This window comes from Pleurodeles waltl, chromosome 5, assembly GCF_031143425.1.
Source record: "Pleurodeles waltl isolate 20211129_DDA chromosome 5, aPleWal1.hap1.20221129, whole genome shotgun sequence".
NCBI classification, from domain to species: domain Eukaryota; kingdom Metazoa; phylum Chordata; class Amphibia; order Caudata; family Salamandridae; genus Pleurodeles; species Pleurodeles waltl.
In genome coordinates, this window is record NC_090444.1 from 1,857,397,882 (window position 1) to 1,857,413,629 (window position 15,748).

At 44.9% G+C, this 15,748-nt stretch overlaps 1 protein-coding gene across 1 annotated transcript in view; it reads right to left on the reverse strand.

Annotated features, from left to right (window-relative positions):
• Window positions 1–1,676: 1,676 nt before the first annotated feature.
• Window positions 1,677–15,748, reverse strand: part of LOC138296883 (solute carrier family 22 member 7-like) — a 223,699-nt gene continuing 209,627 nt past the window's right edge. Inside the window, exons 10-11 of the mRNA XM_069236376.1 lie at window positions 3,952–4,158; window positions 1,677–1,962 (exon numbers count right to left, since the gene is read on the reverse strand). Of these exons, the coding sequence (XP_069092477.1) occupies window positions 1,899–1,962; window positions 3,952–4,158 (271 nt within the window). The 3' untranslated portion in view covers window positions 1,677–1,898. The remainder of the gene's footprint in view (window positions 1,963–3,951; window positions 4,159–15,748) is intronic.

Here is a 15,748-nt window from a genome sequence, read left to right on the forward strand (position 1 = left end):
ATACCATACTTATTTCATTATTCACCTCAACACAGAGTCAGGGGTTTTTGGGGAGCTGGAGCTTTTCAGCTGCAAGCATCATCATCTTGAGGCTATTGGATGATATGTCTAGACTACTATTTTTGACACATGTTTCCTGTTCGAACCCACTGTAACTTTGCAAATCTAACTCAGATACTCACAACTAGGCTATAGTAGCTTCTCTGGGAATGAGGACAGAAAGGACAGCATCTGACATGGAGGGGAGGCAGAGAGAGAAGCCAGAAATCTGGAGAGGTGACTAACGTTTACCTATGAACTAACCACCCTCCTCTCAAATGGTACCCCATTTCCTCATGTCTACTCACAGATGCACTCAACATTTAGGGCCTGATTACGGCTTTGGGAGTGAGCCGACCACCAAAGCCGCAGCGAGGAGGCTGCCATCATACTGGCACCTCCTGCCCCCCAGTTGTACTACCATGTGTTTACCAATGCTGACTAGCGAAAACATCATATTACATTTCTGCCGGTCAGACCTGCGGAAACAGTGCCATTGCTTTGGCCTCAGCTCCCTTAAGGGAGCCAAGGCCAATGCCATGGCACACCAGCACCCGACAGTGTGCATTCCCAGGGTGCTCGCAGGAGGGGCTCTGCACTGCCCATGCGGTGGGCAGGGCAGAGGTCCCCCTATGGCCTCCAGCACTGGCTTTCCGCCAGCCCTTTCATTGAAGAGACCCCGCCATGAAAAGGCTGGCGGAAAGAGAAGTCGTGATCAGCACAGCAGCACAGAACTCAGTGTCGCCGTGGCTTGCCACGACAATGATCGCCACCACCACATCAGGATTCATGTTCCTGGCGGTAGCAGCGGTCCAACTGACATATCCTAATCTGTCGGTCGGACCGCCAGGAATGCGGCGGTTCAACTGCCATCACAAGTCTGGCAATCCTAAGACCATCGGAATTGTAATGAGGCCCTGAGACAGTCCTTTCAAATAGAATAAGAGATCCCAGGTTGAGGGATGGATAATGCTTTATCATGAAGAAATAATAGTTGTCTACAACTAGAGACTCCAGACAAAAGTTTTTTTTCCATGTAACTATTAAGACTACTGGTAACTATTAGCCTCTCCATTGAACATATGGGAGCTGTAGTTAAAAATACTTTATGTGCACCATTTTCCTCAGCGTAGTGTAGTCCTCAGCGCCAAAGAAAGGCACTCATGATGCTGGGACATGACTAAGAGAACATGTAATATGAGTTTCCTTAGAATATGAAAGCGAACCAGGTTAGCCTGTGTGATAAAACCAGGAGCATGGTAGCACACATGTATCACACTAGGGTCTTCCAACACTATTTGCATCTACAGCATCTGAGACTCAAAGAACTTTTGCCATGGTTTCCATTGAGGAATAAAGATTCACCAGTTCCATACTGCTCACAGGTCTATAGCAGTGTAATGTAACTATGAAATGACTGCACCTTCCTTTCCATTGGTGACACTTGCTCCCACGCTACTCATTCAGGAGCCTAAGACGAAGGTATGCGCTTTCCTATTAGTCATACAAGACATTTTGTTCAATCCGTGACACCGAATAAATATGTTCCCAAAGCCATCATGCAGGATACAAGGTCTTTAAGGATCTGCCTTGCACAGCCCCACTCTAGGTATAGTAAATTATTTTAAAATAAGCAATTTCCAAACAACCGTAAAGATTTTTAATCAGTAGGGCTTTACAACAGATGTAAAACATATGAGCAGTTGGTATAATTTGGAGATTTACTAAAAAAGTGAAGGTTACAGCCAATAAATGGTTGGATAGTTTGAAATCTGTGATTCTAGAATATTTTGTCTCATGATAGATCAGTGAATCCTTAATGTCCTTTTGATCCAGTGTGTCTCATGGCACCAGTAGAGTCACTTGAAGATCTGCATCTCAACAATCTCTTTTGGATCCACCGAGGGGCTCATGGAGTTATCTCTGTTGACAAAAAATATAAACTGCATGTGTGAGAATCAAAAACCAGAAAGAGTTATGATTGTTCAGCAATTACTTAATTGACATTTAATTAATATTGCCCATTTTATTAATAATGTTTGATAACCCATTCAGATCCACTGCTAACTAAATGTCAGGGGTCATAAATCTACTCAGATGCGAACTGGCAAAAGCCCAAAGCAGGGAAGGTCATGCTGCTAACTGGCCAAACACTCATTAACTCAACCCAAATTGTATAAGTTGTCTTCTGTCCTTTCTCACTTAGAGCAGTACTGCATCCAAGCAAATTTAGCACCATCTTTCAGTCCTACTCCAAGTCCTTCTGTTTTGTGATAACCTGGCTGTTAATGATAGTCAGGAAAGAGTTGTTTGATGTAGTATATTCCATTTTAAGCATGATAATGTTTTCTGTTTGAGAGAATCACTCATTCTGTGGCATAGCTGAAGGTGATGATCAGCATGCACAGATGACAGAAGTCTTGGTGACCCCAATAAAAATATTCCTGCAATTTTGCGTTGATTTCCACTTTCTATTGGCTTCTACTAAGATCTTTCTAGTGAGCCTACACCTTATTCACTCAGATCCATAATATCCTGTGCTGCTTTCAAAAGTTATGTTGTTGAGTAGAGACTTGCAAACCTGCCATCTGATCTTCTTTGCAGACCTTCACATAATACTTTTATTGAACAAACATTTATGAATTCTGCTAAAAAGATGGCTGTCAGGTTTTTAATTTTATTTTCACCCTGTGTCCTCTACTTGGCATGGTTCACGTTTCAGGGAAGAATCCTGAAAGCAAGACCCAATGTTGCAAGCCTAGTCTAATGGTTGCAGCAACAGTCATGCACAAATGTTGTGAGTATACATCATCATTGTAACAGAATAGAGACTTACACAAAAAAGAAACTTATCTGAAACTGTGTGATCACACCGTGAAATGGAAAGGTGAAAACCGTGATTTACTCTCTAAGGTCAGATCCTTCTATTATTTTATGTTTTCAGCATTATGGTACTAATTACAATTTGCGGGGCACTAACAGGCTTAGCTGCTGTGGAAGCCAAAGCCTTAAGTGGTTTTATCAGTCTGTATTTCTGGCTGGTAAAATCAGATCTGGTGTAAGTTAAGGGGGGGTGATACTGCTCCTTGTGTGTCGTAATAAGGCCCAAAGTCTCCCTATTTGAATGCCTTACAAGAACTCTGCAGTCTGCCATCCATCACACCTTGATATATTACTGAGGCGACCATCTATGGAGTCTAGGAAAGGTGATCATCCCATAGCCTGAGGACAGAGATTCACAGTGGTACATGAAACACGAGCAAGATCCAGATGTTTGACAGGCAGAATAGGCCAGCTCTGCTAATGTTTCTATGACATAAAAAGCAGACTATTGTGAAGCCTTTCTGACAATCTGGTCTGCATTTAACATAGAACAAAAAGCAGAACAAACTTTATTACTGAGGGCTTCCTTTTTTATACTACAAAGTAAAGAGTAAGGAAACTTTAATCATGGTCCTTGTTTTATTTCTAAGTGAAACAAAAGACGGATAAAAATAGGAGTTATTGCCTATGAAATAAATGGGGTAAATCAATCAGCTTGTCAACTTGAAGCATTGCTGTATCCTACTCTAATGATCCTTAGATCCAACTGGGCTCCATAGGTCAGTCAGGATTGAAGAGACAGTAATACATGTCACAAAAAGAGAATAAAGAATTCAAGCATAAGGAATCTAATGTGTATGACCATCAAGGTATATAAGAAATTACAGGTGAATTACAGAAAGAAAGCGAGAGAGAAGGGAGAGGATGGATTGCAAGGGATCATACGAAGCCAACAGAGCACACCAAAAGAGTCTTTACATCCTTTTATTTATAAGGTTGCATGTTTCCTCTATACCCCTGAAGATGTTCAACCTATAGATGTTCCTCCTACAGATGGCAATCCAAGCAGATTACGTGGGCAAGCCTTACCGTGTGTTTTCAGCATCCTTTACTGTCTCGGGTAGCCGCAGGTTGAGCGTTTCATGAAGGCAATAAGTTATCAAGCCGCTGGCAATTGCCAAAGAACAGTAGATGACCTGCGGCAGAGGTTTCCATACATCATCTAGAAGCAGGATCAGTGGAGCCACAGATGAGCCTATGCGGCCAATGAATGAGTTGAACCCAAAGCCGTTGTGCCTGGAAGAACAGAGTACAAGAAAGGCCTGAAACTGAGGCTATCCATGTCCAGTCTGGAGCAATTTATTTCATACAGTGTTATGACAATATTCTAACATGATTGCACTTCACACATCATCAGCTTCCTCAACACTATTTGTGAGCTTCATCTCAATAGTTATTCAGTTCTTGCTACAGAATCATTGTCAACACATGTGCAGAAAAGACGGAGAAAAAAAGTGGTTGGTATTCCATTCACTGGTATCCATTTTAAACACTGTATTAACATTTCAGGTTAACGTCTTTGTATTGCATTTGTTGTATTATGCCCACTACTTCCACTCTTGAGTCTTTGGTCCACCTGTTACTCAATGTCTCTATATGAACATATGAACTGTCTCATTTTTCTGCACTTATTTTTTTAAAACTTTTAAAACACAATTTTTTGTTCTGTGTTTGTTAGAAATGGGGTCTCTGGTTGGCAGTCAGTTTGCACTCTGTCCAAGCAGGGACCCTCATTTTAGTCAGGGTAAGAGAGATACAAACCTATGATAACCTCTACTCACCCCCTTGGCAACTTGGAACAAGCAGCCAAGGCTTATCTCAGAAGCAATGTGTAAAGTACAGTAACACATTGAAAAACGTACTCAATACCATTTTAGAAAAATAACCAATATTAATCTGAGTAAAACAAGACCAAAATGACAGAAATCCAACATACACAAGCAAAGTTATGAATTTGTAAAGATTAAACTTCAACATAGCTCTTAGAAACACAAATGCTTCAAATTGGTGATTCATTCCTAACAACCCGATGCCAGTGACACCGGTCACGGAGACGCACGGATCCCCACGTCCAGTACTTTGTTAAAATGAGGAAACAGGCCGGTGCACGGAGTGGGAGATCGAGGCGTCGCTGGATCCGGTGCGGCATCAGTTCCGGGGCTGCGGAGCGAAGTAGCGGATCACTCCCTGATCCACGGCACTCACAACTTCTCCATCCATGGCACCCTGATCTACAGAACCCCCGACCCCCTCCCAGCCTTCGTCAATGCCATTGTAGACATTGCCGCCTCCCACACCCTAGCGTCCACTGACTACCTCCTTCTTGGTGACCTGAATTTCCACCTAGAGGGCCTCAATGACTGAAACGGACCTCCACCATCACCCATCACCGACACATCAAGAACTCAAAGAAAGCAGCACTCCGTGAATGCATCAACGCCTCCCCGCACAACACCAGAGAACTCTTCACTGTAATCATCGAGTTCACCAGTCCACCCTCCAAAGCCACTAACATCCCCCTGTCACAAGACCTCTGTGACAAACTGGCCACTTTTTTCCACCATAAGATAAAAGACATTTACAACAGCTTTCTCCCGCAGAACCCGTCCAGCACCTGCGACCGACCTAGCACCCCAGATCCCACCAAAACCGTCCACAGCTGGTCCACTCTCACCACAGACAAGACTAAAATCATCATGAATAGCTTTCACTCTGAAGCTCTCACTGACCCCTGCCCCACCAGTGCATCCATCGCTCCTGAACTCCGCAAGACCTATCAAAACAGCCTCCTTCCCCAAAGACTGGAAACACACAGAAGTCCGCCATCTCCTGAAGAAACCTACAGCTGGCCTATCAGAGCTGAAGAATTTTTGGCCCATCTCGCTGCTACCTTACCTGGACTAGGTCCTAGAAAAAGACATAAACACACTGCTACGACAATTCAGAGACTGTGTTGTGTGAAGACAGGCACAGCCCATTGAGGTGTAAGTGTCAGCTCCTCCCTCCCCACTCTAGCCCAGGAGACTCATCAGGATATGGAAGCTACACCCCATCTCCCTTTGTGTCACTGTCTAGAGAAGATTCACACCAGCCCAACTGTCAGTCTGGCCCAGACGTAGAATACACAAGCAGGCAGAGGCACAGAATTGTTTAAGCACGAAAATGCTCATTTCCTAAAAGTGGCATTTTCAAACTGACAATCTAAAAAACAACTTTACCAAAATATGTATTTTTAAATTGTGAATTCAGAGAGTCCAAACTGCATATCTCCATCTGTTCCCAATGGAAAACTCATGCTACTCATCAGTGCTGCAGGCCTACTAGTAGCATTTGATTTACAGGGCCTGGGCACCTAAAGTGCACTGTCCTAGGGATTTACTAGTAAATTGTAAATGGCAATCATAGAAAAGCAATTACACATACAGTTTACAAAGAGAGCACTTGCACTTTAGCACTGGTCAGCAGTGGTAAAATGCACAGAGTACCAAAAACCAGAAAAAAACAAGATCCAACACACAGACAAAACATGGGAAGCAGAGGCAAAAAGAAAGGGGAGACTATGTGAAGGATGCCAGGTCTAACAGTGTCTCATGAGTCTGATGGCATTTAGGGGCATATTTATACACTGTTTGCGCTGAATTTGCGTCATTTTTTTTTATGCGAATTCAGGGCAAACTTAACTCCATATTTATACTTTGGCACTGGATCCATCCAGCGCCAAAGTTATGGAGTTTGGACGTGAAAACCTACCTTGCGTTAATGATATGCAAGATAGGCGTTCCTGTGCAAAAAATGACTTTAAGGCATGTGTGCCTTATTTATACTCCTATGTCATTTTGACGCACAGGAGGGGGCGGGCCTTAAAAAATGGTGCCCAGCCTGATTTGCGTCATTTTTTAACGTCTGGGTCAGGGCAGGTATTAAGGGACCTGTGGGCTTATTTCCTTGTCTCTGACCATGGAAGCAGTCCACAAGTGCCCTTCCCTGCACCCAGGGACACCCCCTGCCACCCTCGCCCACCCCTGGAGGACACCCATGGATGGGGGGACCCATCCTGGGTAAGTACAGGTAAGTAGAGGTAAGTGTAATTTTTTTTTTTTTTAGTGGCATAGGGGGGCCTAACTTGGGCCCCCCTACATGCCACTGTGTCCAATGGCCATTGGGCATGGCCATTGGGCAGGGAGGCATGACTCCTGTCTTTCCTAAGACAGAAGTCATTTCAATGGGGGTTGTGCATCAAAAAATGGCGCAAGTCAGGTTAGAGACAATATTTTTTACTCTAACCTGACTTGCACCATTCTTTGACGCACAACCCCCATTCTTCCCTACGCCTGCACTGCCCGGACAGAGTCATTTATTTTGACTCTAACCAGGCCACAGCGCCAGCTAACATCATTCCATAAATAAGGCGCCTGGCTGGCGCGTTAGAATGGTGTTAGCCGGCGGTAAACTTCTTGACGCAAACATGCCCTGGCGCTGCTTTTCGTCAAAATTTATAAATATCGGCCTTAGTATTATAACATTTGCCATAGTGTTTACTTTCAAGATAAGCAAGTACTCATTTCTGGCTAATGGGCACTGACTCATCGTTGTCCCACTGTCCCACATGAAATCTGGTATAGTAATCATCTTCTCTTAGGGACCCGCCCACATCCAGTTTGTGGTAGCATTGACAACAGCTAAAAATGCTTTGATGTATTGGTTATCGAGTTGGATACGTTTCAATTCACACGCTTCCAGTATGTAGTTTGAAAACTATTGGGAACTGGGTCTTGCTGCAAATGTTTGAACCTACCCCTATGTTTATATATTTCTTCATCTAGTGTAATTAACACTTCATCTCAAACTCCTAACATTATGAGGTGCATCAAACCTGACCTTTTATTTTTAGTTTCAGCTTTAGTAAAAGTTTGACTAGATATTTTAACATTTTACACAGAATGGAGAAACAAACACTTGTACACAAGTAATTGTCATTGTAGGAAATTGGGTTATTAGTTGTGTACCCTGCAAAGTAATAGTCCAAAATGCCCCTACTGGGAACCAAGAACAACCTTATAGGGCCTGACTCTCTCAGGGTAGCGAGACAGAGCAGTCCAAGGCCTACTCAGGGGAGGTGGTGTGGGCTAGTAATCCCCATTCACCTGGCCCAAATAAGAACACTCCATAAATGATTGTTCAGGCAGTACAATTTCTTTAGAAAAGGAGATGTTCATTTATTACATATACACTACTAAATACTATACAATAATTTTCAAATATGTATATTGTCAGATGGAATATACCACAAGTGACATTGCATAATCACCTTTGATGACCCTAGCAAGGATCACATAAACCTATCAAGAGAGTATATTGGTTTTGTCAAGGTGTAAGAGCCAGAATCCACATGTTGAAAACATCACCTGGCACATTTTCAACTAACAAAACATTGTGTGAAACTAAAGGGCATCACATTATGATAACATTGCCCCTACAAACCGCTTTCAAGATGTATTTTCTTTAACCACTTTCAGGAATTGGTGGCCATACCAATTGCAATCATAGTCCTATCCCCTAGAAAGTGAAGCACTCCTAGCTGTAAAGCTATAGCTCAAGATGTGGGGCTCCTTGAAAATATGCTTTGATTCCCAACCGACTTAAGGTAGGAATATTTCCAGTCCTTTATGGGGGAATGCTGCACACTTCATAATGTTGTTGGTCTTGTCCCTGCTGTCCTGAGACCACTACAAATGGAGGAACAACCAAAACTGGGGCTAAAACAGTCAGTAATAATCTGTTCCAGCAGGGGGGTATGGGTGCTCCTTCATGAGCTCCAGCTGAACCGGGATCGCTGCATCATGGTTTTCCTACTTTTTTATCTTTTGTTAGGGATGCCATGTCCTACCCAGACATCCTGCAATTTCTCCATCTAATGGGTTGTCCCAGGGACCCCACCCTGCTGGCTCCCTACCCCGGCAGCACACTTCCATGCTTCCATAGAAGCCAGCAAAGTCTTGCTGCCTGCCCGTGCAGGCGTGGCCGTCTGTGGCAGCCTTCTGCTCTCCACGGCCTGGGAAGATGGGAGGTGGACCACGCTTTAGGAATCGTGAGAGCACCCCATCATTTCTGGCCTGCTGGGGGTCAGAGCTGGGATCCAAGCATGACCAGGGGATGGGGTCTCCTGGCATTCTAAACAGTAAAGGAAATAGGGCCCACACATGCCCCAAATTGGGGACCAACAGAGTAATTTCTTTGTGCTTACCCACCTAGCCCTGGCTCACTCTGAAGGGATTCACAGTAGAGGCAACAGAGTCCTACGCACTCCATTGTCACGAAAAAGGTCAAAGGTTGTGTTAGAAATTGGGTCTTTGGTTGGCAGTCAGGTTACCCCCTGACCAAGCAAGGACCCTCACTCTACTCGGGATAAGTCACACACAATCCAAATTATCCTGTGCCCACCCTCTGGTAGCTTGGCACTGAGCAGTCAGGCTTAACTTGAAAGCCAATGTGTAACGTTTTTGTACAAGAAATCATGCAATAACACAGTAGAACACCACAAAAATGCACCACACAGTGTCTAAAAAAAAATATAATATTTATCTGGATAAATGCAGTTCAAAACGATTAAGATGCAATAAGTATATGTTGAAAATATCACTGTAGAAATGATATAAAGTGTCTTTAGTCTCTTAAAAGTGACAAATGTCTCTTGCAAGCACAAAGTAACTGTTTTGCATTCAAAATCTCCGCAAGGAACCGCAGAGGAGGAGATGCGTTGAAAACAGGGAGGTGTGTGTCGATTTCTCAGGCTGCACACGGTGATGCGTTATTTATTTTTCACGCAGGAAAGGCTTTGCGTCGATTTCAGGCATTCAGTCTTGGATTATTTTTGGGGTGCAGGGTTTTCCGAGGCCCCAGGGACGATGCACTGAAATCCGGAGCTTGCAGGACGAAGTCACAGGGGCTGCGTTGATCCGGTGGGCGTTGTGTGGAAATTTCTAGTGCAGGGCAGGTGCTGTGTCAGTTACTCTCAGGAAGTTGGGCTGCATCATTCTGGCTCTGCTTTGCGTTGATTGAGTGGGCTGTGTGTCGAATTTCCAGTCGCTACGCTGGCGCTCCAACGATCTTCTCCTTGCGAAGTCGGACTGCGTTGTTCCAGTTCAGCGTGCAGTGGATTTTTCACTGCGATGCAGGCTATGCGTCGTTTTCTGCATGCTGTGCGTCGATTTCCACCGCACAGGGAGCTCTTCTTGCAGGATTGAAGTCTTTTGGTCCTGAGACTTCAGGGAACAGGAGGCAAGTTCTATCCAAGTCCTTGGAGAGCATTTCTTCAGCACAGCCAGAGAGCAGCAAGGCAGCAGGGCAACAGCAAGGCAGCAGTCCTTCTCAGAAAGCAGACAGGTGAGTCCTTTGGGCAGCCAGGCAGTTCTTCTTGGCAGGTTGCAGGTTCTGGTTCAGGTTCTCTTCTCCAGGAAGTGTCTGAGTTGGTGGGGCAGAGGCCCTGTTTAAATACCCAAGTGTGTCTTTGAAGTGGGAGTGACTTCAAAGAGTGGCTTAGAAGTGCACAAGGTCCCCTTTCAGTTCAATCCAGTCTGCCAGGGTCCCAATATGGGGTTTGGCAGTGCTTTGTGTGAGGGCAGGCCCTCCACCCTCCCAGCCCAGGAAGACCCATTCAATATGCAGATGTATGCAAGTGTGGCTGAGCATCCTGTGTTTGGGGTTGTCTGAGTGAATTCACAAGGGAGCTGTCAACTTAACCTAGCCAAACATGGATTGTAAGGCACAGGAGGATTTAAGTGCAGAGAAATGCTCACTTTCTAGAAGTAACATTTCTAAAATAGTAATATTAAATCCAACTTCACCAGTCAGCTGGATTTTCTTTTACTATTCTGGCCATACTAAATATGACCTTCCTACTCCTTTTAGATCAGCAGCTACCACTCAAACAGCCTATGAGGGCAGCCCCAATGTTAGCCTATGCAAGGGGCAGGTCTCACAGCAGTGCAACATGTATTTAGGAGTTTTACACTACCAGATCATGTAAACTACACAGGTACATGTCCTGCCTTTTGTCTACACAGCACACTGCCCTATGGATTACTTAGGGCCTACCTCAGGGGTGACTTTTAATGTAGAAAAAGGGGAGTTTTAGGCTTGGCAAGTACTTTTAAATGCCAAGTCGAATTGGCAGTGAAACTGCACACACTGGCCTTGCAATGTCAGGCCTGAGATAAGGTTAAGAGGATACTTAAGTGGATGGCACAAGCAGTGCTGCAGGCCCACTAGTAGCATTTAATCTACAGGCCCTGGTCACATATCGTGCACTTTACTAGGGACTTATAAGTAAATTCAATAAGCCAATTGGGTATGATCCAATGTCATCATGTTTAAGAGAGAGAGCATGTGCACTTTAGCACTGGTTAGCAGTGGTAAAGTGCGCAGAGTCCTAAAACCAGCAAAAACAGTGTCCAAAAAGTGGAGGGAGGCAGGCAAAATGTTAGGGGTGACCACCCTAAAGCTGTCAGGGCTAACAGGTTGCCAGACTGGAAAATTCCACATCTTGGGCCCAGTTGGACCAATTTTGACAATCTTGGGCTCATTCTACTCCTGGTGGTGAGTTCCAGCCACTAAGGGCCGTAGCAACAACCATCCGCACCTTTAGAGTGGTGCAGTACTCAAGGAGCTGGTTATTCTGGCTTCCTGTACCAGCTATTCTCCTGATTTTGGTTTCTGTGCACAAAAGTCCAGGGCTTTCCCCCAACTGGTCCTCGGAGGGTGCAAGGGGGCCAGCCTCACTGGCCTTTGTGGAGACCCACTGATCCTGGGGTCAACTGTTCAGTATCGTTAGTCCTTTGTGGGCATCCGGGAGTTCCTCCTTCCAGTTCTCCATAGGTCCAGCATTGAAGTACAGTGAAATTCACAGGCAAGAGAGAGTCTTCCCCTTGTGTAAGAGTTTTTAAAGGGGAGTAGAAAGTTCCAGAAGTTAGGCATACCTGGCCAATCCTAGGATGCCATGTCACTGCTTCAACCATCCTGTACTGCATGTTGGGACAGTCTAAGATGGTGCATCCAGGAGTAATTATTTCCTTCGTTCAGTGGGCTTGGGGAGGTCCATCTCTGGTGCATGGTGACAGCTGGTTGATTGATACAGATCAATCCACCTCGCCCCTTCCTTCCTCAGGAACCAGATGAAGTACTGTTAATTGTATCTTTTGTATGGAGCAGCCTTTGTTCTTGCTTCTGGAGAGAACTTTATTTAACTGGGCACAGCAGGGTGACAAAAGGCCTGGGCTCTGTACCTCAGGTGAGCCGGAAAAATTTGCCAACTCTGGATTACTCATAAGGTGTACGTATATGATTCAAGATGTCAGTGATCTCTGTATGCCAAAGAGATGCACTCTAAGACAGTTCACTCCCTATGTGTATAATAAAGTGTCACTACACACAAAACAGTAAAACACACTGACTTTTCCTATTAGTGTACTACACTATTCTAAGTCCTATACAACTTGCACAATGGGTGGTTTAAGGGGAATATTGGTGCTTACATAACACTAATATTCTTAAATTAGTAACTATCCAACAAAATCCTTACATATTGCTCCCAACGCGGTGCTCTTTAGGGGAATAGAAACTCACCCAAACCCCCTCACATTCACAATCCTAAACTGTGACCACAAGCAGATTCAATAGGTGCCTTTATTGAACCTGCTTAAGGCCTCTCCCAGGTGAAGATCTAATCCAATAAAATACTTTTCAAAATATTTGATAACATTTACTTACATCAGCCACAATCCTAATATACATCTTAATTATTCTCATCCAATAGAATTTGTTACAACTCTGTGGTGGTTCGTTAATAGAAATGAAAAGAAATGCTGTCTGGTGGGATGAGTTGGCATGATGTTGTCAGCGGAGATTGAGCTGTTGTAGCAAAAGTGCTCCTCTTCTGTCAGCCGCATGATCTGCAAGAAATTCCTACTTATTCTGAAGGGAAGCCTATAGCTGGATCTTTATATATAGCCGCCAAGGGCCTCATTTACTATGAAGTGGTGCTGCGCTGCAGCAAATTTTGCAGCACCGCGTTGCATCATTTCAAAAACGCAGGGATGCACCGTATTTACTACAATACAGAGAACCTCTGTGTTTTGCCTAGCGCTAATGCTACAATTAGCTGCCTGAAGCCAATGCAGGCATCCTTGCACAGGGAATGATTGTTTATGTGCTGCAGGGGACATCTTCAATGGTGATTTGTTACTTCTGTGTGTGCTGCAAAATGCAGCACACATAGAAGTACCAAACCGTCATTGTTTAATTATTGTTTATGTGCAGGAAGAGACATAAACAATCATTGATGGTGTTTTGCTCTTTGCGCCACATTAGTTTTTGCCAACGCCTTATGTGTACAATCGGGTAAGTTCTTTTTCAGTATTGATTTTTCAAAGTTTAGAAAATGTTCTGTTTTTGTGCGTTATTACGCACCATAGGAATCAATGGGAAAACATTTAAAATTGCATATAAAATCAGGCAATGTCCTCACAAGTGTCACCTTTTGTTTTTAGGTTGAGGTTGTTGAGATATCCTGTGGGCTAACCTGAAAAGTTCAGTTTAGGCGGGAGCTGCGGCTGAAAGTCTTGGAGCTGGTGCAGAATGGGGAAGTGCACCACTTGGAAACATACTGCACGGATGGATTTAAAGATAAATCCTGTGGGTCCCTTTGGAGTGTAGAGGTTGCAGAGGGTTAGGGACCCATAAAGCACAGCTGTTATGTCGATGCAGGGGCTAGGGAGACCAGGTGCAGCATGGATTGGTCAGCCAAGAGTTGTGGGTCTTAAGGTCCTTGAAACCAGGACAAGGTCACTCAGAGGGTGAATTACAGGCCAGCAGGGCCACACTGACGGGTCATTTCCTGTCCTGAAGTCCCATGGCTTTTAAGAGTCTGGAGTTGAATTTCCTTGTGAGTGTCTGGCGCTGGGGGTCCAGTATCACCAGTATTGGTATGTCTTGAGCCCTGAAAGTTGCAGTGCCACCAAATTTAGCACACTGGTAGGAGTTGTCGTCCAGGTCTACTGGGTTGATTCTTATCAGGCTGCTGTGTCTGGTTCATTGGTCAGCAGCCGGTGAGTGAAGTGGACTTCACAGTTTTCTTGTCTGCTGGGTGCAGGGAGTGATGCCTTCACTCAGAGGGAGGTTCTTGGTTATTTTCAAATGGCTGGAGGTCCACTGGGGTTTCGGAAAGTCCTTCAGTGTCCAGGCAACACCTCAGTGACAATTGTTGAGTCCTGGATGCAGCAGGCAGGGTTTGGCACCTTATTCTTCCTGCAGCAGGACTTCTTATGCCTTGGGTCTTCTTTGCTGCTGGTCTTCTTGTGTTTATTTATTCTAATCTGTAGGTCCAGTGATGCACACTAAATACTGTAGTTCGGGAGCATTAGGGAGAGTACCTGGTAATGGCCAATGGACCACCTACCTTAGGATGGCTACACCCACTAAGTGACAACATCCTGTGGGACGGGGTCACATCCCTATTAGACATGACAGCCTTAGGGTGGTCACCCCTAACTTTTTGCCTGCCTCCCTCCACTTTTAGATACTGTTTTTGCTGGTTTTAAGACTCTGCGCACTTTACCACTGCTAACCAGTGCTAAAGTGCATATGCTCTCTCCCTTTAAACATGATAACATTGGATCATAACCAATTGGATTATTTAATTTACTTATAAGTCCCTAGTAAAGTGCACTACATGTGCCCAGGGCCTGTAGATTAAAGGCTACTAGTAGGCCTGCAGCACTGATTGCGCCACCCACTTAAGTAGCCCCTTAACCTTGTCTCAGGCCTGCCATTGCAAGGCCTGTGTGTGCAGTTTCACTGTCAATTCGACTTGGCATTTAAAAGTACTTGCCAAGCCTAAAACTCCCCTTTTTCTACATATAAGTCACCCCTGAGGTATGCCCGAAGTAACCATAGGACAGGGTGTTGTGTGGGCAAAAGGCAGGACATGTACCTATGTAGTTTACATGTCCTGGTAGTGTAAAACTCCTAAATTCGTTTTTACACTCCTGTGAGGCCTGCTCCCTTCAGAGGCTAACATTGGGGCTACCCTCATATACTGTTTGAGTGGTAGCTGCTGATCTGAAAGGAGTAGGAAGGTCATATTAGTATGGCCAGAATGGTAATACAAAATCCTGCTGACTGGTGAAGTTGGATTTAATATTACTATTCTAGAAATGCCACTTTTAGAAAGTGAGCAGTTCTCTGCACTTAGGGCCATATGTACGAACACACTTTCCCATAGATACAGAATGGGCAAAACTGCTTGCTACATCTGGCCCTTAATTCCTTCTGTCCCTTACAATCCACGTCTGGCTAGGTTCAGTTGACAGCTCCCTTGTGCATTCACTCAGACACACCCGAAACACAGAATACTCAGCACCACTTGCATACATCTGCATTTTGAATGGGTCTTCCTGGGCTAGGAGGGTGGAGGGCCTGACACTTGCATGTCAAAGGGAAGCAGCCTGCCCTCACACAAAGGACTGCCACACCCCTTACTGGGACCCTGGCAAACAGGATTGAACTGAAAGGGGACCTTGTGCACGTCTAAGCCACTCTCTGAAGTCTCCCCCACTTCAAAGGCACATTTGGGTATTTAAACAGGGCCTCTGCCTCTACCAACTCAGACACTTCCTGGCGAAGAGAACCTGAACCAGAACGTGCATCCTGCCAAGAAGAACTGCCTGGCTGCCCAAAGGACTCACCTGACTGCTTTCTGTGAAGGACTGCTGCCTTGCTGTTGCCCTGCTGCCTTGCTGCTCTCTGGCTGTGCTGAGAAGTGCTCTCCAAG